General features: G+C 49.2%; 1 protein-coding gene across 2 annotated transcripts in view; it reads left to right on the plus strand.

Moving 5' to 3' along the window:
* Positions 1–1176: 1176 nt before the first annotated feature.
* Positions 1177–24920, plus strand: part of CDCP1 (CUB domain containing protein 1) — a 58350-nt gene continuing 34606 nt past the window's right edge. Inside the window, exon 1 of one of the 2 annotated variants that reach the window (XM_044253746.1) lies at positions 1177–1194. Coding sequence is in view for 1 of the 2 variants with exons in the window: in XM_044253745.1 (XP_044109680.1) it covers positions 1314–1395 (82 nt within the window). In the remaining variant the exon portion in view is untranslated. The other variant, XM_044253745.1, reaches the window with a different exon arrangement.

A 24920-nucleotide genomic window follows, 5' to 3' on the forward strand; every position in this document is an offset into this window, starting at 1 on the left:
ATTAGACAGAAATTGGGGCTGGACAGTAGCTCTTGAATGCACTCTGGTTCTTGTCCCAGTCCCCCTAGGCTGCTCTGGGTGACGTTGGCCCACCTTCTGACTGTCCACAGCCACAGGTAGCCCCAGGGGGCCCCATGGAGTCATTCTGGCAGACCCCTCATCTGCCCACCGAATCCCTGAATCATCTATTGCCTTTCCCTGGGATCCTGTGCCCCTAGGCTTGCTGTGTGGCCTATGGGGTGGAAGGAAAACCCACAGGAGCAGGGAAGCCAGACACTGGAACCACACAGGCAGCCCAGTGCCCACAATTCAAAGCCCCAGACGGGCTTGGACGCTTCGTTCCCAGACCACACATATACTACTCCACACACAAATCAAGGAAGGTGCCCTTGTGGACATGTTCAGATTTCGTCTCTTGGCCTTTTCCAGCCTCCATCATTCATTCACTCATTCATTCCTTCTTCAAAGCAACGCCGATCATGGAAAACCCTTCTGCGCTGTGAAACCCTGCCTCTCTGTAAATTCCTAACTGGCCTTGGGCAGTGCGTCTCCTCTGTAACGTGAAGGGGTGCTGCGAGCTTTAGACATGCTGCAGGTAAAGTGCCTGAGGCCGCCGACACAGTCTCCGCAGCGCAATCGGGCAGGAGACCATAAGAAATCTGGGCTTGGGGCGCCTGGGTGGCTCAGTGGTTAAAGCCTCTGCCTTCGGCTCAGGTCATGATCCCAGGATCCTGGGATCGAGCCCCGCATCGGGCTCTCTGCTCGGCAGGGAGCCTGCTTCCTCCTCTTTCTCTGCCTGCCTCTCTGCCTACTTGTGATCTGTCTGTCAAATAAATAATAAAATCTTTTAAAAAAGAAAGAAAGAAAGAAAGAAATCTGGGCTTGCGTGACCCACAAATATAATTCCTTTGCAAAACAGGGCTCACAAGGGCTTTCCTGTCGCCGGGACAGTGAAGAGAAAGTTGATTGGCTTCCCCAAGGGCGACGTTCGCGCGGGTAGAAAAGAAGGGTTGTTCACCCTCGGCCCGGGGCGGGAAGACTAGCCCGGGAAAGTGGCAACAAGTCCCAGCACCCTGGGAGGGAGGGGCCGGCGCTGCAGCAGGAAGGGGAGGAGGGGACAGAGGAGGGGACAGGCCGGGCCAGCCCCGGCTCCCGGGCGCAGGGCGGAGCCCGGGACGGCGCACCCGCACGCAGGTGAGCTAGCCGGGGCGGAGCGCAGCGCAGCCGGTGCCAGGCTCCGGCGCCCACGGCCGCCGTTCCGAGCCACCGGCCACAGCCGATTTCCCCCACCGAGGCCGAGGCGCCCCGGAGCCATGGCCGTCCAGAACTGCTGGGTCACAATCGCGCTGCTGGGGGTCCAGCTGCTGGGTGCCGTGCTCCTGCCGCGCGGAGCGGGTGAGTGCGGTGTGGCAGCAGCGGGTGGCGCGGAGTGGTGTTGGTTACCTGCAAGGAGGGTCCTGTCGGAGGGTGCAGCGGCGCCGAGGGACTCCCGGGTAAGGAGGTTGCCGATTCGAGTCGGGGGCGACGCAGTCGGGATGCACCGACGGCGCGGGATCCCCGGAACTGCCCGGTTCCAGGGCGCGCGGCGTCGGGCCAGGTGGCCGTGCCCTCCTGAGTTCCGAGCGACCTCGTCCTGGGCGCGGTACCTGGTAGTGTCCCCGAGGGGGGAGTCCGGCCGTCGGGGGGGATGAGCCCCGTGCCCACCGCGCAGGAGAAAGTAAGAGCGCGCCCCGGCCGAGTCCCAGGAACTGCTGCGCACCGGGGGCCTCACGCGGGTGCTCAGTTGGGGGCGCCGGGGCTGGGCGTGGGGAGGGAACTATCCCCTCCAGATCACCCTCCGCCTCCTCGCCTGGGCCAGGGAGAAGGTGCAAGAAAACTGTGGTTTGGCGCCCGATGGCCCACCGGATCACCCTTGTCCGGGCCCGCACGCTGCATTCTAGCTCTCCCGAGGTTCGGGAATATTCATTTGAAAATGAAAGCGCCAGGCTGGAGAAGGCCGCCAGGCATCGGTGCCACGGAAGCGCCGCAGCCCCACTCCTCGCGCCCCTGGGTAGAGTCTGCACTTTGACCGCCCAAGGGGGTCGGCGAGGGGGCGTTCCAGAGAAGTGTGACTTTCCAGTTGTTCCGGTTGGGGGCAGGGACCGCCACCTCCCCCAGCCTCTGAGAGTGGCCTGTGCCTGCGGGGAGGTGTCCTTCGGGTCCTGCAACTATCAAAACCAGAAATAAGTAGGTGTCTTCCTGTACGAACTTGACTGGAGGCATTTCTCAAACTAGCACAGCTGGTCTGTGGTTATTCTTTGCCGCAACTAAGGGGGGTTTGTATTTGGCAGGTAGGTGGATTCGTGTGAATTAAGTTAAGGAATGGAGCCAAGCTGGTGCCGTGAACTTTGGCGTTCTGGCGAATGCCACCGTTACAAACCCACAGGAAAGCTTCCTGGTTTCTTCCTCCAACAGCATCGGGAGACATTTGCTGCGGGGTTCATAGAATGTTTTAAGACCTCATTGGAAACCTTGCACATGTATGCATATTTGCTGTTAAACACATTTACTGTCAGACTGAATTCTCCAGATTTCCTTTAGAAAAAAAGTCAGTTTAAGAATAGAGTGATTTTGTGAGTGAAAATGTGTGCAAATATGTGTGAGAAAAATGCGTGTCCCATCACACTTGGGGGCTGTATGGAAATGGGAATTGTTTGAGATGTTTTGCATTGTCTGTGATACCCAGAACTCCTCCAGTAAGAATACGGTGTAAATCAACTCATTAGTCATGAGGAGGGTGATATGCTGGCCTGAACTGGCCTCTGTTAATGCATCTGATTTCTCCTGCGGCCTGGAGAGGGGGCCATTTTGGTTTCTGGTAGTTCCAGTAGAATCCCTTCTTTCCAGGAAGTTCATGACTCGGAGCCCTGTCTCATGGCTCAGGTGTGAATACCAGGAAGCTGAGCAACTTCCTACCTCACTTTCTTAAATCCTTCCTGGGGTGCCCAGAACTGGCTCTGTGCGGCCACCTCTCAGGGCTGAACTGAGGACTGTGTCTTGGAGCTTAGACCTGTTGCAGAGTTAAAGCTGCTTTGCCTGAAGTCTTAGGAGTGGCCTAACGGGTAGGGGCCCCTGAGTTACTGGAGTCTGTCCGGAAAAGATGGAGACACCTCGAATTTGTTTTTTAAATCTCTGAACTCTGGGGCACCTGGGTGGCTCAGTCATTAAGAATCTGCCTTTAGCTCAGGTCATGATCCCGGAGTCCTGGGATCGAGTTCCACATCCAGCTTCTTGCTCAGCAGGGAGCCTGCTTCTCCCTCTCCCTCTCCCTCTGCCCCTCCCCCAGTCCCAAGAACTGCTGAGATACCAGAGTCTGGGTCAGTGACCCCATTCTTGCCGCCATTGTTTTTTGCCAGAACTGTGAGAGTCATCGAACAATGTGTTCACTGACACCCGATGAGTATATGTGTTCACCATTCTTCAGATTCAAGTGAGGAGCTGGCGGCTGTTGTCTGGAATGTGTAACTGGCAGGACTGAGGATTCTTCCTCGCCCTCACAGATTTTTATGACTTAGGGTCACAGAGGGCTGTTCTGCAGACCGTAGGGGGCTGCTCTAGTGCTGGGCCATCAGGCTCAGCGTTCACCTCAGATGCTGCCATTTTGTCTGTGAAGTCTGTACCCTGCCCCCACACACGCTCTCTTCTGGGGGTTCTCCCAGGCTCTCAAGGTAGCGGAAGAAAGTGGAAAACACCAATTAAAATGTTACAAGTAATAAATAGTCATTGTAGAAACACTGATAATAAATACAACCAACATGAAAAAAAATTAATATGAGCAAACTACCTTGGTCATTTTGGTGCAATCTGATTGTGTGTGTGTGTGTGTGTGTGTGTGTGTGTGTGTGTAAAACCAAACATGGAACCAACCAGTGTATGGCTTTCATCAGTCCCATTGGACATTTAAGTTGCTTTCCACTTTTCCTGCTAAAAAACAGAACATGTCCAACTATAGGGGACGGCTTATGTCAATTCTGATAGGTCCGTTCAGTGAAAAGATATTAAAAATTACACAGCCCAGGGATGACTGAGTGGCTCGGTTGGTTAAGGCTCTGCCTTCGGCTCAGGCCGTGATCACAGGGTCCTGGGATGGAGCCTCACGTCAGGCTCTTTGCTCAGGGGAGAGTTGCTTCTCCCTTTCATTCTCCCTCTGTACTCTCCCTCCCTCTCTTTCTCTCTCTCTCTCCCTCTCTCTCTCTCTCAAATACATAAATAAAATCTTTAAAAAAAATCTTTTAAAAAATCACACAGCACAGATTCTATGCTACGTGAAATGATGTTATCCTTGCGTTGTCGGGGTTATAAAACATTATAAGCTGGATTAGCTCATTTGGATATGTCTGAGAATGTGTTCTTGTTCACTATGTTGTTCTGTACTTTCTCGATGATTCTGACTGAAACCCTGGAAATAAAATTGCTGGCATGAAGAGTAGAGAAAATGTTCAGGTGGATCCGTCCTCCCCCGTGGCCCTGTGGCGAGCTCGTTCTATGGTCCTGGTGTGCGTTCCAGCCAACGTGTGCGAGCGGCTGATTCCCACACTCGTAGGCTGTCCTCACTCTCTCAGTAACATCCAGAGAAGAAGGCTTTTCCTCCCTCTAGTTCAGCAAGCAGGGTGTGAACAATGTTCTAAGAATCTTAGGGGTATCCCAGCTAGATGGTACTAATAATCCGGCAGTGAATTTTTGTTGTCATTGCCAAAAACCAACCAAACCAAACAAAAAAAAACCAGGGACACCTGGGTGGCTCAGTCCGTTAAGCGTCTGCTTTCAGCTCAGGTCATGACCCCAGGGTCCTAGGATCAAGCCCCACAGCAGTGGGCTCTCTGCTCCATGGGAGTCTGCTTCTCCCTCTCCCTCTGCCCCTTGTCCCTACTTGCACACACTCCCTCTCTCTAATAAATAAAATCTTAAAAAAAAAAAAAAAAAAAAAAAACCCAGAACTGAATCCCTTGGCTTATAACACAAGCCTCACCTGGGATTCTGCGCAGCAGAGCTGACTTGGGTTTGGATAGAGGAGGGGGTGGAGTTTACTTGTTGGAGGGACTCGGGATTGAGCTCAAGGTGGGTGGGGCAGTTGGGGGGGGCGGTGACAGACCCCTGCTATGAAAGACTCACAGCTAAGGCTCTCCACCTGCCTGATTAAGAAAAGTTCATACCCTTTAATTATCATTTTAAATTATAAAAATTATCCCACAATCAAATTATTTCAAACCACTTCCGACAGCCTTGTAATTAGCCCTTCACCTTCTCCCAGGCAGCTGGCAACGTTCTTGACAAGCAGGCCAGGAGAGCCAAGTTTCCTACCTCACCTCCCTGTAGCCTTGGTTTTGTAATCAGCACATCATGTTTTAAAATCACTAACTACTACTTGTCATAGCTAACACATATGAAGCATCTGTTCTGGGCCAGCCACCCTTCTGAGTATTTTATATGTAAGCATGTCTCACTTACCATCAGGAATTCATTCTCTAAATTTTTTTAAAGATTTTATTGAGCTATTCATGGAGAGAGAGAGAGAGAAGGAGCCAGAGGCAGAGGGAGAAGCAGAGTCCCTAGTGAGCAGGGAGCCTAATGTGGGGCTCAATTCCAGGACCCCGGGATCACAACCTGAGCTGAAGGCAGATGCTTAACCAAATAAACCACCCACACACCCCTGACTCATTCTTTAAAACCAGGCATTCTGCATGAAAACACTAACTGATGCCCTATGTCTCATTATTTCTTATGGGAAAAACTATAAAAACCCAAACCCCCAGCCGTTTCCAAAAACATAATGAAACAGAAAGACACCCATCTATAATGAACAGCTGATTCCGTTCAGTGTAAAAGACAGAAGACATCACTTCTGGAGGGCCAACCATTTATGTGGTTCTCTGCGGACAGCTGCTTTGTGTGTAGTAACTTGCTGGCACCCCCCCCAGCTGACGCCTGGGGTATCTCCCCCAGACCCTGACACTCCTCCTATTGTATTTGCAATGTACGTCGAGACCTTCTGAGTATCATTTTGTTTTAAATGTTCTGTTGGTCTGTTTCCTCGATGGACACTGGCCAGAAAGAATTGTGATGGATGAAATAAAGTTTGAGCCATAAAAACTAAGCTGGGGGCGCCTGGGTGGCTCAGTCCATTGGGCAGGTCAAGGTCATGATCCCAGGATCCTGGGATTGAGCCCCTCATCAGGCTCCCTGCTCAGTTGGGAGCCTGCTTCTTCCTCTCCCTCTGCTGCTCCCCCTGCTTGTGCTCTCTCTCACTCTGTCAAATAATTAATAAAATCTTTTAAAAAATAAGTTAAATAAAAACTAAGCTGCTTTCTCCTGAGAAAATGTAAATTGAGGAGGTATTCTTGAGGAAAACTGCTAGCCTTTTGCCCCTCCGTCCTCAAGCCAAGTATCCCCACAAAGACCCCTGTATTGAGGGGCACAGGCAGGTGAAGTCACTTGCCCAGGGTTACCCAGCTGGTAGGTCGTGATGCTAAGATGGCAGCCCAGGTAGCCTGACCATAGAGCCTGGCTCCTGTCACCTGTGCACAGTAATAACTCCTGCACGCAATGGGACTCCTGAAAACAGCTTTTGCTAGTTCCCTCAGAGACAGACATGTCCTTTCACTTAAAACAAAACAAGCAGGGGGCACCTGGGTGGCTCAGTGGGTTAAGCCTCTGCCTTCAGCTCAGGCCATGATCTCAGGTCCTCTGCATCGGGCTCTCTGCTCAGCAGGGAGCCTGCTTCCTTCTCTCTGCCTGCCTCTCTGCCTACTTGTGATCTCGCGCTGTCAAATAAATAAATAAATAAATAAAATCTTTTTTAAAAAAACAAAAAGCAACACTTACTGAGTGCTGTGCTCATATTTGTTCTGGGGATGTGTATGTGCTTTTAATAGTCAAAGAGTTTCAAGACTGTGCTTCCAAAACACCTGGACACGGTAAAAAATTTCAAGAGAACGAAGGGCTATGTAGACAGAGGCACACCCCCGTCCACCTCTGAGGCCAGGCTTTGTCCCAGAAGCAGCCGTGGTTTCTTGTGCATTGTTCCTGAGCTGTTCAATACACGTACAAGTTTACAAATGTATGTACCTTCCTTTTTTACACAGCAGGAGCCTAACCATAGTATACAGGATAGGAAGGGTCTCACATGCGTCTTGATTTTGTTCACTTTTTGTGATTTTGTCCATCTTGTGCTCACTCCAGATCGTAACATATGGGGGCTGTCTTCCTTTTTGACAGCTGCATAATATTCCTTTGCCATGGGCACACCATGTCATATTTCACCAGCCCCTTTCTGGTGGATTGTTTCCAGTCTTTTGTCTTTATTTATTTTATTTTTTTAAGATTTTGCTGATTTATTTAAGAGAGAGAGAGAGAGAGAACATGAGCAGGGGGACGGGCAGAAGGAGAAGGAGATGCAGGCTCCTCCACTGAGCAAGGAGCCCAATGCAGCACTCAGTTCCAGGACCCTGAGATCATAAGCTGAGGCAAAGTAAGGCCCTTAGCCCACTGAGCCACCCAGGAGCCCTGGTTTTCTGTTTTTATAAGCAGAGTGTCAGTGACTATATTTTTGGTTGACTTTGTTAGGCATAGAGGCAAGTTTACCTGTGGGTGAAATTCCTGGAGGAGGGAACTACTGGGTCAGAGGATTTGTACAGAAAGTATCAAAGAACACATGGAGCAAAGTGATTAACAGAAGTGAGACAACTTGCCCATGGTCACTGCTAATGAGTGGTGGTGCTTATCTGTGAATCTGGGCAGACCCATTTCAGAGTGTAGGCTCTGCCCCTCCCCATGCTGCCATTTGTTCCTTCCTTTCATCTTTCCAGTTGAAACTAACCAAACATTTTAGGCAAGAAATGTTTCAAACTTCCTTCTAAATACTTATTTTTGGCTAAGTGCTCAACGTGCCCAGAGTCCTATGTGTCAAGAAGAGGGAGGCCAGGCATAGGTTCTGATAGCACTTCACGTTGACACTGAGGGTCATTTGTTTTTGCTAACTCTTTACATAGGTGAGTCTCATGGTTAAGGTGTAATACACGCTAAGCTGCTGTAACACACAAACCCAAATGTGAATCATGGATCAAACACAACAGATGTGTATTTCTCACTCATATAAGATCCCAAACAGGGGATCCCCTCCAAGCAGTGATGAGGACCCAGGCCCCTTCCACTTTCTTGCTCTGCTGTTTTCAATGTGTGGCTTCCGTGCTCATCTGCATTAAACTGACAGAAGGCAGAAGAACACAAAGGGGCTCATGTGGAAGGTTTTGATGGCCCGAGCATAGGAGTTGTTCCACATAATTCATGCTGTCATTCTCTTGACTAAATCTCACTGGCATGGCGCCATCCCACTGGAAGGAGAGTGAAATATAATCTAGGTGTGACCCTGTAAGAAGTTAGCATTGTCCATTTTGCAGGCAAGGCAGTGGGCAAAAATGGGGAAAGCCCCAGACTTAGAGAGTCAGGACATGTGGTGGTGACGTCAAGCTTGTCAACGGTGAGCTTTAGGATGTGGGAAAGTTGCCTCGCCTCTCTGGGTCTCGGTTTTCCGATCTTTAATGTAGGGACTTCGACCATGCAGAGGAAGCACCAGCCCTAATGCTTTATATCTGATTTAAACCAAAACTGATCTGTGGGCCTCCTGGAGAGCGCTGAGCTAGGGGAAGGGCTCAGGCAAGTTCATATCCAATGCCCATGAGCTTAGAGGCTGGAATGGCGTGTGGCACATAGCTAGCATGTAATAAATTACGTGTGGAAGGAACAGGCGGGGACTCCAGGTCAAGCCAAGTCTTTTTAGGAGGGAACAAGCTCAGAGAAGCTAGATGACTTCTTTGAGTCACGCTGTTGGAAGGGGCTGAGGACCCAAAGTTCTAAACCTCAGGCTACTGGCTCCAAATCCAATGCAGATTAGACAGAAGAGGAGGAAGAGGAAAGCTCAGTCCTAGAAAGCAGAAAAAAAGAGAATGTGGATTGACAGAGGGGACCACAGCAATCTGTTCCTGCAGAGGGTGTAGGAGATCTCCCCAGCAGTCCAGGTTCTCGGGCTCACACCAGGACCTAGGAGTTTCACTGCCTAGAAGATGGGCTAAGTCTCTGCTGGTCCCCCTGAAACGTGTGCTCAGGAGCCAGTGGGTAGGCATGGGGGTTCCTGCGTTCCATAGGAATGCAACCCCGCTCCTGGAAACTTTCAAGGGAATCACCAGAAAGCGATGAGGACTTGCTCGTGATACAGCGAAGGAAGCAGGGAGTCAAGTTGTGTATGTGCGCATGCGTGTGTACAGCATCACCCATGTCATCTTGCTGTCTTTGTGTCTGCATGTCACGTGAGCTCAGGAAGAGAGACTGGCAGGATGGAAGCCCCACTACAAGCACCTGGCCTCACGGGGAGGCTCAGCAGAGCTCCCTGTGCAGAGGATGGTTTGTTGGGGGCAGGGATGACCGTGACAAGGACTTTGTACTGTCCTGTGTGTTCTTCCCATTCGAGCCCCATTGCTCAAATCATTGAAGTAGACAGGAGCATCGTTTTCTGGTGATTCCCTTGAAAGAGTGGGAGCATCTTTAAGTAACGAATTTGGAAACATCTCGAAAGGCCCCGTTAAAACTGTTCAATAAGCACAGACAATGTAGCTTTCTTTAAGTTCTAAGTGAAGCGTCGACACTCCTGACCTTTGGTGGCAGAAGACCAGACAATGCTGGGTGTGAGGCACCATTTCTGCAAAAACATCCGAAGTACCGATCTGCTGCCTCTGTCCGGGATGATAAAAGATCGTCTCCAGGAATGAGTTTCATCAAATTGTAACGAGTCCCCAGATGACGTGGAGTTTACGTCAAGCTGTCGTTTTAGGGGTCATGTCCACCACATGGCCATGCACGATGACCCCCCCACCCCCGATACTTGGAGCCCTAAGGAGCCTTCTACAGCCCTTGATGGTGTGTGGCCTAGCTGGGAGCCAGGCAGGGATGGTGTCCGTCCCAGCACACATGGAGCCATCCAGACAGATGCCTCACCTTCCACTAGGAGCATCAGGCTGTTTCAAACAAAAATGTTTGGGTAAAGCGACATTTAGCTTGAAAACAACTCGCAGGTGTTTGGTGAGAGGTCCAGGCACACCAGGAGGGCTGTAGGGATAAAGCCCCTGAGTTTGAAGGGATGGGGGCATCTCCTGGACCCAGAGAGACACCCGGCTTTTGGGCTGCGTGACAGCCATAGTTGGGGAGAGGCCAAGAGCCAGCAGCGCAGAGGGAGGCACTGTGATATGTCGCTGCTCCCGCTGGGGCATCTGGGAACACTGGCTGCGGGAGGATTCAGCAGTGTTGATGGGCTCTCCTCCCTGCTGAGCGCTGTGGGACAAGTCTGGCTCGAGTTGGACCTTGGAGCATCTCCAAGGCACAGACCCAGCCCTGCTCAGTCACCATGGCCTTCTGGGTTCTTGCTTACTGCTGTATGGCCCCTGTCCCCAGACCCTGTATCCCCAGGGGTTCAGGAAACTGGTGGAAGGAGAAGGGAGCTGAGAAATGGAAGAATTTGAACCAGAAGCCTCACCGGGCTCCCAGTTACCTGCTAGATTTGTGGAAGCAAGCCCATTTAGACAAGCGTTGGGATAGGGCAGAGCTTGGTTCAAATCCTGACTTCCCCACCACTTAACTAGGCTGCTTGGGCTAGTTACTTAGCCTCCCCGAGTCAATGTCCTCAGTTCCAGGTGGGCACATGGCAGCACCCTGTGGGTAGCTGGAAGTCTGTATGAAATCACGTCTGTAAATCACTCAGCAGGTCAGGTCTGGCCTCCAGACGGATTCCTCAGTTAACAAGAATTGCTATTTCTTTGATCATTTGAGTTGAACCCAAGAAGAACTTAGAGATTTTCAAGAGCAGGTGACCTGGACAGAGCTGCCAGGCCACAGTCTGTGGAACCAGGTCACTCGTGGGGAACATTTTGGTTGTTCTCAGGCCTCTGCTGTCCCTCGCTGTGCTTTGGTTACTGTCCCGGCAGAGGTGACTTCGGGCACGTGTAAGGACATCTCGTGGGAAGTTCCTAGAAGTTCCTAGAAGTGAAGCTGCTGGACTAAAAATGGCAAGAAGTCAGGGCGCCTGGGTGGCTCAGTGGGTTAAGCGTCTGCCTTTGGCTCAGGTCATGATCTCAGGGTCCTGGGATGGAGCCCCACATTGGGCCCTCTGCTCAGTGGGGAGCCTGCTTCCCCCTCTGTGTCCCTCCACTCTGCTCATGCTCTCTAGTGTTCTTTCTCAATCTCTCTCAAGTAAATAAATAAAATCTTTGAACAAATAAATAAATAAAAATGGCAAGAAGTCATCGCCAGTGACACTAGAACAAGTTTTTAAAAAATTGTAAGTGAGCGCACACACACACAAACACACACACACATTTTCTGTTAGCCAAGAAACTGACCAGACCAGTTGTATGTAACTTTAACGCCGCGCCCAGTTTCTCTGCAAAATGAATGAGAACATGCCAGTAGGCTTCTGAGGGTTATAGCTATTCTTGTGAGCAGGTGTCATACACAGAGACTGGGCTAGAACATGCCAAGCTACGGAAGCAGAGCTGGACCCCCTGCCCCTCCCTTTAATCCCCTCCGAGAGATCAAGGAGGGTTACCCAACCGGCTTAGAAGTTGCTGACAATCTTATCAGGCACTTCAGCTTGAGGCTAAATCTGTGGGGAGCAAGTTCTCAACTTGTCCGAACATAGAAGACGTTTTTCAAATTGTAAGCGGTGCTTGGGTCACCTTTCAGAAGCCCATCACCACCCAATACAGCCGAACACTCACACCACACCTTCCAGCTTCCCTGGTCTGTGCCTGTGTGGGGAAACACAATCCAAGTTCTAGCATAGAGACCTAAGGAAGGTGTGTCCCACTGGCACCTGGAAACCCCGTCTTCTGCTACATGTCCTGGGAGCTGGAGACTGGAAACAACCCAAATGTCCCTCATTAGAAGGGACATTCTATTCTATTCTATTCTATTTAATTAGAAGCCTGATTAAATAGATTATGGTACATCCCAGCAGCAGAATGCTACGTGGCCATTTAAGGTTATCTAAGGGTAACTTTCAGTGCACAGATGTGGAGGGACCCCCAAGATATATTACGGACAGGAACATGGATGGTTCAGAACAGAGAGTATAGCACATTGCCTGTTGGCAAAAGGAACGGAAATAAAATAAAATCAGTGTGGCATATAGATATAAACTTATATATTCAGAAATTACCTGTGTAAGGACACGCAAAAAGCGGGTTGCACCTCTGGTTGCCCCTAGCGAAACCCCCCAGTTCACGATAAAATTAAGACTTTTCAAAACTCTCTTTTTTACCTTGTGCTTCATGTATTATTTATCTAAATGTAAAATATTTTCAGCTTTATTAAGCTAAGATATACAGACCACAAGATTCACCGATCTCAATGGCACTATTCGATGAGTGTTGTCAAATGCCTGATTCAACTTTCCCACCACTCTGCAAAGTTACTCCAGAGCCCTTGGCCATCAGTCCCCGCACAATCATTGATTTGCCTTGTAGCACCAAAGTTTTGCCTTAAAAATGGTCTTAAGTTAGGGGCGCCTGGGTAGCTCAGTGGGTTAAAGCCTCTGCCTTCAGCTCGGGTCATGATCTCAGGGTCCTGGGATCGAGCCCCGCATCAGGGTCTCTGCTCAGCGGGGAGCCTGCTTCCCCCTTCTCTCTCTCTGCCTGCCTCTCTGTCTACTTGTGATCTCTCTCTGTCAAATAAATAAATAAAATCTTTAAAAAAAAATGGTCTTAAGTTAGAAAAATTTTTTTCAAAGCCAAATATGAGTGTAGCAATCAATAGTTTTGTTTAAAAAAGGGTTTTGTGAATGTAAATACTGACTTCAAAAAGTCTGCAGTTGCTTCCCATAAGAATTTGGTTGTATAGAAGGACCAGAATAGATCTATGAAGTCACTAGGAATTGGGGAAATCACAACCAAAGCTGCCTTCTCCACACAGAGCGACTTTTCTTGAAGAGCAAATTGCTCCTTCTCTCCCCCTGTTCACTCTTAGAGCCCAGCACTGAGCAGGCTTAGGGAATTTGATTTTTGCCTAGGAAGTCTTTGAAGGATCCGGCACACTCTTAGGCCATTAGGTAATAAATCCCATCCATTCCACAGATCTTGGAGGCCCCCTGTGCTAGGCGGTTGATATACAGAGGTAGGAAACCCTAGTCCCTCACTCTCCAGGGACTTACCATCCAGAAGGGATTCAAACATGTACCCTGGGGCCTACAAATCAGAGGCCTAGAGGCCTTGGTACAGTTCTGTTTGGTGTGTTTTGGGGGGGAAAAAAAAGCTGAATTACAAAGGATTTAGTAAAGCATGCACCTCTGATTCAACCAATGTCCTATGTTGGCCTTTCTCGTTTACATCGCCTGCCTGGTGCCAGAAAGCATGAGTTTGAAACACTGTCCAGTGTGATAAGTACGCTTAAAAGATATATGGAGGGTGCCTGGGTGGCTCAGTGGGTTAAAGCCTCTGCCTTCAGCTCGGGTCATGATCTCAGGGCCCTGGGATCGAGGCCTGCATTGGGCTCTCTGCTCAGCGGGGAGCCTGCTTCCCACTCCCCTCTCTCTTTTTCTGCCTACTTGTGATCTCTGCCTGTCAAATAAATTTTTTTAAAAAGATGTATAGATAATAACTACAGTAAAGGTTGGGGATGGAGACCAGCTTTCATAGGCAGGAAAAGAGAAGGAGGCGGACAAGGTGTTCCGATGGCTGAGGTCTGTGGGACATCATGCAAACCGTGAGGAAGACTCTGGGTTGGAAGTGTGGCTCTGTCATTCATGACCAATAATCCCACAGTGTTTTTCTGAGATTTCCAGAGCATTTTCCCACCATCTCTGAAAAGACGACTTGCTAAGTGGTCCACTACCTGGGAAAATGTAATTAAGGGTGATTCTTCAATATCCAGCTGGCCAACACAAAAAGATGCCCAGCATCACTCATCATCAGGGAAATGGAAATCAAAACCACAATGAGATCTCACCTTACACCTGTCAGAATGGCTAAAATCAAAGCCACAAGAAACAACAGGTTGTTGGCAAGGATGCAGAGAAAGGGGAACCCTCTTACACTGCTGGGAACGCAAACTGGGATAGCCACTCAGAAACGGTATGGCGGTTCTGCAAAATGTTAAAAATAGAACTACCCTAGGATCCAACAATCATACTACTAGGTATTTACCCAAAGTACTAATTCAAAGGGATACACGCACCCTGCCGTTTATGGCAGCATTATCTAAAACAGCCAAATCGTGGAAGGAACCCAAGTCTCCATTGATTGATGAATGGATAAAGAAGATGTAGTATATACATATACAGATACACATATTTATACCATATCCTATTTATCTATCTAATACCTATATATACCATACACACAGACATGCACATGCACACAATGGAATATTACTCGGTCATAAAAAAGAATGAAATCTTGCCATTTGAAACAACACTGATGGAGCTAGAGGGTACTATGCTAAGTGAAATAAGTCAATCAGAGAAAGACAATTATCATATGATCTCCCTCATATGTGGAATTTAAATCCCAAAACAAACATGCAGAGACAGAGGAAAGAGAGAAAGAGACAAACCAAGAAACAGACTCAACTATAGAGAATAAACTGCTGGTTACCAGAGGGGAGGTGGGTTGAGGGATGGGAGAAGCAGGTGATGGGGATTAAGGAGTGCAGTTCTGGTGAGCACTGGGTATTATATGACAGTGTTGAACCACTCTGTTGTACACCTGAAACTAATATTACACTCTATGTTGACTAATTGAAATTTAAATAAAAACTTAAAACAAGTAGCGATCCTTCAATATGATTTATAACTGGAGACCAACTATAATAATATAATAATATAAACAGAATGTACTTGAATGAGGAGCAAATGCCTCATTGCACTGGGATTTTCTAATTGGTTTTGTTCCCATCCGCCTCTTCCTTGATAGTAGCACTTAGCAGTAGGACCAACTCCTACTGTAAAGAAGGACTATGGTTCATGAAAAGGAAAGTGCTCTAAGCCACAGTCTCTTCTCTCTGCTTCTTTCTTTCACCTGCCAACAGGATGTGCTCCAGGGCCAGGCTCCTCAAAACCCTCATCTCGGCATTCTTGGTCCACCAACCTTGTTTTTTATCTCCCTGAATTTTTAGCATCATGGCCTTGAGATCACTGGCTAGTCCCAATACTGGCACTGCCCAGGTGCCAATATGATCGTCCTTGTTGATGTCATTTGTTCCATGGTGGTTGAACCCCTGTAATACCCATTCTTGTGGACTTAAGACCTTCCATGTCAGTATCTTCTGCAGCATCCATCCTCGTGGACATAACACCTTCCATAACCACCGTTCTTCTATAGTGGCCCTCCTCAGTGACATCTTCCATAATGGTTGATCTTGTTGACATAACACCTCCCATAATCACCACGCTCTGATGTCATGTATTCTCTAATGGCCCTCCTCATTGACATAACACCCCTTGGGAGCTGTCCTAGCCCCTCTGGGTGAGGAAAGTATGTGTCTGTCTGACCCCAAAGATTTCCTGGAATGCACCGCCTTCTTCGGCTGACCCATTTTACTCGGGGCTACCTGGTTTGCCAGAGAAATCCTTTGTTGACCTGGCCTGTGGTCGTTTGAGAGAGCTTCATTCGGAGACTTATTGTCCAAGTCAGGCTGTGTGGGTTGACACCCCCCTGCCCTTTAAGAATGTCGGAAACATTAATAACAGCAAGTGGTACTGATCCCTAATCCCTAAAACAAGAGATTCAAACAGAAGGATGTGTTCCTAGTTGGCTGCCCTGGCTCTTGCCAGGTTGACCACCCACCCTTCCCGGTTATGTCCCCCTGAGTAACCAAGAGTTTGGGCCTTTGTGGTTAAGAAACTGGTAGACCTATGGACCCCCAAAGACCATTGCACCCCTCTCGCAGCTCCACTTGGTGGAGGCTGACATCCCCTGGTTGCAAATGCTGCTGTCGGTCCTTTTGGTTGTGGCAAGAATGGAGTGAGGGGTGAGTCAGCCGGTGGTCATCCTCCAGAGTGTAGATCGCTGCCGGAGCATCAGGAATCAAGGTAGGAGAGGAGGTGAAGACGTCAGAGATGGCAGGTGGAGCAGACATCATCCCTTGCCAAGGATTTTTAGTTCATGAGGAGGGTTGGGATCAAGGCTCTGTGGGGGCAAGATGATGGGCCAAGAGAGGGGCTCCAACTAGGCACACAGGCTTGTTTTAGATGACTAGGCTCCTACCTCCCTCCAGAGCACAGTGTACGGTCCCGGGGCCTCTGCACTAAGGCAAAGGGCAGCATTGATACTCAGAGTGGATGTTGGAAAAGCAAACACGATACTTCTCTCTGTGTTGGTGGTGGTGTTACACACTGAAGAAGCTCCCTCCCAGCCACGGTTGGAGCAAATGCTTTGGTCGCGGCTGCCCAGCAGCCTATGACCTTGAGGGTGGCCATCTTGGAGTAGCAGCCATGCGTGGGCTCCAGAGTCAGGCAGTCCTGGGTTCGAATCTTCCCTGTGCATCTTCCCAGCTGTGATTGTGAACATATCCTAAAGGATATGTGTAGAAAGTACCTGGCATGTGGCAGATGCCAAACACGTGGCGATGGTAGGTTCTGGCCATCATTCCTGGAGGCTACCTCCCACCAGCCCCCAGCTCTGGCTGACCCCTACACAGCCTAACACTTCTGGGCTCTTGGGGTATTAAGGCCAGGCTTCCCACTGGCTCTCTTTCTCTCTGACATCTGGTTCTCATCTGAGACCCTCTCCTTGCTCTCACTCTGCCCACAGGGCCAGGTGAGATGACCAGCCATGAGCTCTCTCGATCCCAGCATCAGCTTCCCTCTGACGCACTCCTCCCCCACCCTCCCCAGAACCGTCCAGCATCTGGACACTGAAGTTTTACGGTGAATACAATGAGTTTAAACATCCTCGTGGATGTACACTTCCAGAAAAGCTGTCCACTTGATCTAACACCATAATGGTAACTCAGCTCTGAAGGGAAGGCTCTAGGGAGCCTGGGTGACTCAGTCAGTTAAGCATCTACCTCTTGATTTCCACTCAGGTCCTGATCTCAGCATTGCGAGATCGAGCCCCATATCAGGCTCCGCACTTGGTGGAGTCTGCTTCTCTCCCTCTGCCCTTCCTCCCTCCCTCTCTCTCTCTCTCTGTTAAATAAGTAGATCTTTTAAAAAGAAGAAAAAGGAAGGATCCATGTCCTAGACAACACTGTATACTTATCCAAACCTCTTTTCTTGAGCAGCTCAGCAGGTCCTGCCTGGTACCCCATCTGGTTACAAGTTCTATACTAGATTTCTACTGCTGCATGACATAAATTATCACAAATTTAGTGGCTTACAACAACACCCATTTATTAGCTCACAGTTCTGTAGGTCAGGAGTCCAGATATGATGTGGGTAGTTTCTCTGCTCCGTCTCTCTAGGCTAAAATCAAGATATTGGCCGGGCTGCGTTCTTATCTAGTGCTCGGGTGCTCTTCTAAGCTCACATGGTTGTCGCAGAATTCAGATCTTTGTGGCTGTAGGTCTGGGGTTCCCCTTTCCTCAATAGCTGAAAGCTGTGCCTGCTCATAGCAGTTAGCTTCCCACACTCACGTTCCCAGCCACGTGGCCCCTCTCCATCTTCAAAACCAGCTACAGAGAATTCCTTCCACACTTCAATTCTCTTTCTCTGGGAAAAGCCCATACTCTTTTAGGGGGGCTCAACTGATGAGGTCAGGACCACCAGGATAACGTTGACCTGACCCTACAACACCACCTGATCACGTGATATCCCATCATATTCAGAGCCCCTCCCACACTGAAGTGGAGGAGAACATATAGGGTGCAGGTCTTTGGGGCCATCTTGAAATTCTGCCCACCACAGGGTTCAGAGGTCCCTGTGAGGGGATGGAGGTGTGATGGTGGCCATCTCCTGAGTAGTTAATGTTTGGGGCCAAATAGTACAGATGAAAACCCTATGCTTTAAGGAAGTAAGATGGCTTTTCCCAAGCAGCGCAGCCAACCATGGCCCCAGGGATGACTGGAGAGACTTAGTGCATGAGGAGGGAGAGTTACTCACATCGGGCTGAGTGACGGAGGCAAGACTCGTGTGGCCCCAGCACAGGTCAGGCCTTAATAGAATCTTCTCCCCTGCTGCCCCTCCCGGCCCCCTCTGGAGCAGCTCTTCAAAGCTGCAGGTTTGAACTAAATCAAAGGTAGGTGTTTTAATAATGAAACATTTCCCCATTGCTCTCTGAACTCCATCTCTTAACATAAACTTTGAGGGACAGTGAATAATAAGGTGGAAAGGGGCTCATATAACTTTCTAGAAAAACCTATTTTATTTTATTTTATTTTTTATAAGATTTTATTTATTTATTTGTCAGAGAGAGAGAGAGAGAGCACAAGCAGGGGGCGTGGCAGAGGCAGAGAGAGAAGCAGGCTCCCCGCTAAGCAAGGAGCCCAAAGTGGGACTCGATCCCAAGATGCTGAGATCATGACCTGAGCCGTAGGCACCCTAACAACTGACTGAGCCGCCCAGGCACCCTGGAAAAACCCATTTAGACTAAACTTATTTCACTTTAACCAATTCATGGCTTACGTTCAGACAAATAAGTGAGTTTTCTTGTCTCTTGGCCCTAATCGCCAAGGAATGCAGGCCTGTCAGAACGCTGGTCACCATAGCCCATCGTTGGGTCTGCAGCACAGAGAAGGTCAACGTGGCGGAGCCAAGCCCAGGCTTCAATCCGAGGCCAAACCGGCTTTTGTCTTCCTTCTTCAGAGCAGGGCAAACTATGGTTGGCTGTAGCCAGAAGTGTGAGTGTCTCCAAGAGCCTAGGAGTAGCTAGCAGGCTGAGTGACATTCTAACCACTTTGCTGAGAAATGCTCCTGCTTCTTTTTCATACCCTTTTGCCATCTTTTGAGTTTTCTAGTTATTGACATCATTTTTCGTGTAAAGAAATATTTCTCCCCCCTTCTCCCAAGGCAAATATCGTGTGTACCTATGAATTGGAGCCTATGTCTCATTTTGCTCAATTTGGGGTTGTTATTGAAATCAGTGGTTAGCGATTCTCGGGTTTAGAAGTGAAGCACACTGACTTGATACCCTGTGAAATTAAGACACAAAAGAACAAATACGGAATACCTTATCTGAGGTCCCTAGAGGAGCCAGATTCCCAGAGACAAAGTAGAATGGCGGGCCAGGGGCTGAGGGAGGGAAACGGAGACTTGGTATTTAATGGAGACAGAGTTTCAATTTGGAAAGATGGGGAAGTTCTGGAGATAGATGGCGACAGTTGTCGCAGAATAACATAATTATACCTAAGGCCACTGAACAGTACACTTAAAAATGATTACCGTGGTAAAGTTTCTATTATGTATACTTTACCACGATTTTTTTAATGGGGGGAAAATGTTTGGAGTGTCTATTTGTGGGTAGTGGAAGGATGCGTCTTTTTTTCTTTTTTACCACAATTAAGAAAAAAATCAGTGAAACGCCTTATGATACCAAGGCTTGCTTTGTAAATGTACCTGCCAGCGGATCTGCTTCTAACCCTGTCTTTGGAGGAAGCCCTGCCACACCCCATAGTGCCCCTCGGCAGGGTCCTACAAGCCTGACTCACCACGCGTTCAGGCTTCAATCCCAGGCCAAACCGGCTTTTGTCTTCCTTCTTCAGAACAGGGCAAACTATGGTTGGTTGTAGCCAGAAGTGTGAGTGTCTCCAAGAGCCTAGGACCTGGAGGACAGAGACTTTGAAACTTTCGTGGTCGAGCCCCTGTGCCCAGCGCCCTGCAGGCACAAAGTGGGACCCAGCATGGGTTTGGCACATTCCGGGAAGGACCGAAAAAGGGGTTTGAGCCTCTCATCAGGGCAAGTTTCAAATATCCTTTTTTATTTCTTTTGAGTTCTAAAAATTGTTTTATTGAGGCATACAAGAAAATACATAAATGTTAAGTATGCAGCTTGCTACATTTACCATATGTATATACATACACATTTGTGTGTGTGTGTGTGTGTGTGTGTGTGTCCTTCCAGTACCCCAGAGTTTTTCTTCTTCCCCCTTCCTTAGTTAATACCTGTCTCCCAGGCGATCACTGTTCCGGAATCTAAGCACAGATTGGTTTCGTCTTCTGGAACTTGATACAATGGAATCCTACAACATGTAGTCTTTCCTGTGTGGATTCTTGTACAAACATCTCCCTGTTAACTTTGTATCCAAAAAACCTGAACAGCTCATCTCTATTGGCAAGGCGGGGCCTCTGGAACAAAATACTCTAGGGCTGGAACATTAAAGAAATTGGAGATCCAGCAGCTTCTAAACGTTTAGCAGTGGGGAACAGGGAACTCTGAGCCCGCTCTCCCGAGTATGTTCGTGAGCGCGCATACAGATGGGTTTTATGATCTGCTCCTTTGATCCTTCCCCCACCCATCCTTGTGATCTTTAGCGACTTTCACGGTCATGGTAACTCACACTTCAGGGTCTAGACAAAACGAATCTTTTTAACATTTCATAAAATGTAAATGTGATTTAAGCCGGCCTTATGGCATGTTAGCATATCATGAATTATTCACAGCGGTCATCAGCTGAGTTATGTTTGTTGTTTAATTCTCCAAGTCCCACCTTCAAAGTCTATTACGATGCAATTTTTTTCTCCCTCTGTGGCCCTCTTTGAAATCATTCCTTTACCCGGTGCATTTCGATTCAGTCTGGAGGGATATGTGAAAAGTCCACGTTTTGGGTTGGCCACAGTCCCAGAGAGATTTATACAACGATGAATCCATTTGGTCCAGACTCTGACCTGGACAGTCGGCAGCCTGGTTGTGGGTCTCTAACATGCATCTCTAATAAGGTGTGTTTTCTTTGATCATAAAAGGGAAGGATACAGCCGAAGGGTTTGGATATGCGCACCCATCACCGCGTTAGAGAAATAATTCAGAACACCAGCCCTACAGACCGTTCCTTGCTAGTGTCCCTCTCAGAGGATCGTTCGGTTACTTTAGAAAATAAACAAGTTGCATCAGTGTGCATCAATTTCTTTTCTGAGAGTTTGGGGATTAAGAGCAGGAAGTGAATGGAAGTAACAGTCCCCTGCTCTGATCAACTGTTCCAAAAAGTTGGATTGACTAGGAGGACTCACAGGTTGTTTTTAACATTGCCCTTTGAACTTTAATTTACCATGTCCTCTAGGATTGCTCTCAGAGCCATGGAAATGGTAAACAATTCTAAAGCAAACCATGGGTCTCTTTCACTGAGTGGATGGGAACGTGACATCCTTGGAACCCTGAAATCCCAGATGTGACTTGGGAAGGCGGGCCCAGCCTTGTTCTTCTTTGTATGCTGGACAGCAGCCCATCATTACCTTGCATCCGGTGGCTGGAATCCGCCTTCATCAAAATTGCAATAGCAAGTTGTCTTTGGCCCTTCCTCCACCATTGTGTCTGCCTTCTTCCCTTCCCTTCCCTGACCTCCCCAGTGCATGCCTGTGTCACAGTCCCCATTCCATCATTCCCTGGTGGGAGGTGACACTTATTCATCCCCAAGCTTTTTATTTTTAACTGTGGTCAATGTCCAGGCCTTGCAGCTAGATTAGCTGATCGCTGCAGTGTTTAGCACATGAGCTTAAAGTTGGACCCTTACCTTTGGAGAACCTGTAAGCTCTAATGGGAGCACGGCGGGCAAGTTTTTGTGGCAACCTGTGACCCAGGATCCTCAGCTGGGAGGTGCCCGTGCTATTTGGAGCTGGAGAATGGTCACCTGTCCCGTTATTCACCTCTTCCTCCAGACTTCCAACAGTAGCCTGAAGCATCCCCCAGCAGGCCCCGATCACCACACTTGCCCCAGCGTCTTCATGGGGCTGCCTTGTGGGTGGCCATCATTCCACATCCCTTTGTCCTGCAGCAGGCTGCTTTGCTCCAGCCAATCCGGGGAGGGAGGCAGGTGGCTTGGAAGGGGGGACAAGGTGGTGGTGGGAGGTGTTGGTATGTTTTATCAGGTCCTGCTTGATGTCCACGCCAATGAAGAAGAACAGGTGGGAGTCTTTATCTGGGAGCAGGCATCCCCTGCCAAGCCAAACCCGCGTTGAGATTCAGCCACTCCAGCTAAACGAGAAGGAAATTCGGTAGATGGGGATTTGGGGGATTCTGCTCAACTGAGGTCTGATTGCCTCTTGAGTCTCACTAACGGTAGCCTTGAGAAATGGGCCCATGAGTCGGGACTTCTACAGGACCTCCCACCAAGACCTGGCCCTAGCTCTTGATTCCCGGCATGCTCTACCAGAAACATGGCTCCTCTTCCTTTGCCACCAGCTTAGCCACATTCCTCTCATCCCACAAGCCCAGGCAGACCCCGTCAAGCTGCAGAAGAACCGTTCGCACCTAAAACATGTCAATTTCCCTTCCTGGCGCTGGGAGCTGTCCAAAAAGAGGCACAAAAAAAGGAACCACATCCCAAACATCTCACAAGTTCCAGGGAGGTATAAATCTTAAGCTCAAGGGGCGCCTGGGTGGCTCAGTGGGTTAAGCCGCTGCCTTCGGCTCAGGTCATGATCTCAGGGTCCTGGGATCGAGTCCCGCATCGGGCTCTCTGCTCAGCAGGGAGCCTGCTTCCTCCTCTCTCTCTCTGCCTGCCTCTATGCCTACTTGTAATCTCTCTCTGTCAAATAAATAAATAAAATCTTTTAAAAAAAAAATCTTAAGCTCAAATTCAAGAGACAGTTGCAGATTATTTTGACATGATGAACGATTTCAGTAAGTGCAGGGTAACTATTAGCCATTTTAAACAAACATCTTTGCCTGTCCATATCCTGTAGATAGGAGCTAAGACATTATATTCCGTCCTGACGGATCGGCAGTGAGAGTAAACCGTTCTCATCATGAAGTTCCTGCTGAGTGTGGGGCTCCTTGGGTGGGCCCAGCTCTGCGGAAGGGTCGTCTGTCCTTCTGGGTCCCGGCGTCTAACTGCTTGGACACAGGACCTGACCCTGCCTCTTACTAACCATATATGCCTGGACACATTACTTAAGCTCTTAGAGCCTCAGCTCCTTCGTTTGCAAAATGAGCACTCACGTTAGAGCTCACTCTGTGGGATGGGATTTAGAAATACTTTTGCCAAATACAAGCGTGGAGTCTCCACATACAGACTGCTCATTGGATGTTCATTGTAATTGTGATGGAAGCATGCCCAGTGCCTAGATTCTAGAAGCTTCTCAGGCAAGGGAGACAGATTAGTTCCTGAAACAACAACTTGTGTCCTGTTCTGTTTTATGTGAATGTGAGCAATTACTTCTTCCCAGGTATAAGATGGGTGACTCCCTGCCATTGGTAAGACTTTCCCTTCAGCTCACCAGGATGTAAACAGACCCGGCTGAGCTGATGCCAGATGGACTTAGGGTGTCTAAACCGGTGTCCCTCCTCTGCCCGCAGGCTCTGAATCTGGTGGTGTGACAGTCCGGCACTGTGTCCCCATAGGGGACCCTATTAAGTGGGTTATATTGGGTGATGCCCAGCCCCTGGTGTCAATCAGAAACTCTATGCACCTCCTAACAACAGCGGCACTTCCTCCCCTTCTGGTGACTTGACCTTGGTACTTCTTAGAGGGCAGCCCGGTGTATGACCCGGGAGAGTAGCCAGTGCAGGGGTCCTGGGGTCAAACCAGAATGCCCCCTCTGCTTCTCGTGCTCAGCAAACATGGGGAAGTAAGGTCACATCTCTGAGCTGCAAAGGGCTGCCGGAGTCCCGTGAGTCAACACAAAGAGAAAGGCTTTGATAAGCAGTGGATAGGGCCAAGCCAGGGCAGGGAAGGCGTGGAAGAGCTAAGGAGGAGGCCTCCACGCTTGCATAACCCTGAGAGTCAAGGCCCCAGGGAGTACCTCCCTCCCCCTCATCCCCACCCAGCCCTGGGCTTTACGTGATCAGCAATAATAACAGGTAACCTTGATCGCTACCTGGCACTGTTCTAAGCAGCTTCATAGGTGTTTACTCCTTTAGTCCTTACAACAATGCCGGTCTGATCCCCATTTGCAGGGGAGGGAAGTGATGCACAGAGAAGCTAAGGAATTTGCCCAAGGAGATACAGCTGGTGAGCAGTGCAGCCAGGAATTGATCCCAAGCAGGCAGATTCTAGAATCTAAGCTCTTAACCATTATGCAAAGCTGCTAAGTTATGCTGGTTCCTGGAGTAGGGGGCCAAACGCCATGGCCACAACCATGCCCCTTCCCAGCCTGTCCCCTGCCTCTGTCTCTAGCCTCTTCTACCACATGTTCCTTGCCTTCCAGCCAAAACAACTCCATGGAGTGGCTCCACGGGGAGCCACATTCATCATACCTCTGTACTTTGCACCTGCTGTTCCCTCCACTTAGCCTTCCTAACACCCATCTCACTAGCCCCGGCTGGCAAACTCCTATCTGTTTTTCAAGACCCGTCTTAAGTTATGCCTCCTATGTGAAGCCTTCCTTGACCACCACCCCTAGACAGTTAATAGCGGACCCTCTGTGTCTTAGAGTACCTCAACCCTCCTTGGTGCCTTCAAGTCGCTGACTCTCAGGTGCCGTCCAGTGGGCAGACAAGAAAATGTACTACTCAGCTTACAGGAGTACAGCAACCACTTCCCGCTGGGACTAAAAGCAGGAGAGCTCATACAAGCATTGTGAGTGTCCCCCCAGGGTGGCTGTGACGTGGACAGCTGAAGCACCGTCCCTTCTTGTGTCACTTCCTCGGGCTCTCATGTTCTGAGTATCCCATGCTCTGAAGGATCACCCAGAATTTAACAAAATGTATTTTTGCAAACCTGGCGCCTAAAATCCAATCACTACTTTGGTGCTTAACCCGAAGTGCAGGGATCCACTCCACGGATGAGCACCAGCAGCCTTGGCCGGTGGACTT

This window comes from Neovison vison, chromosome 6 (assembly GCF_020171115.1).
Source record: "Neovison vison isolate M4711 chromosome 6, ASM_NN_V1, whole genome shotgun sequence".
Classification (NCBI taxonomy): Eukaryota; Metazoa; Chordata; class Mammalia; order Carnivora; family Mustelidae; genus Neogale; species Neogale vison.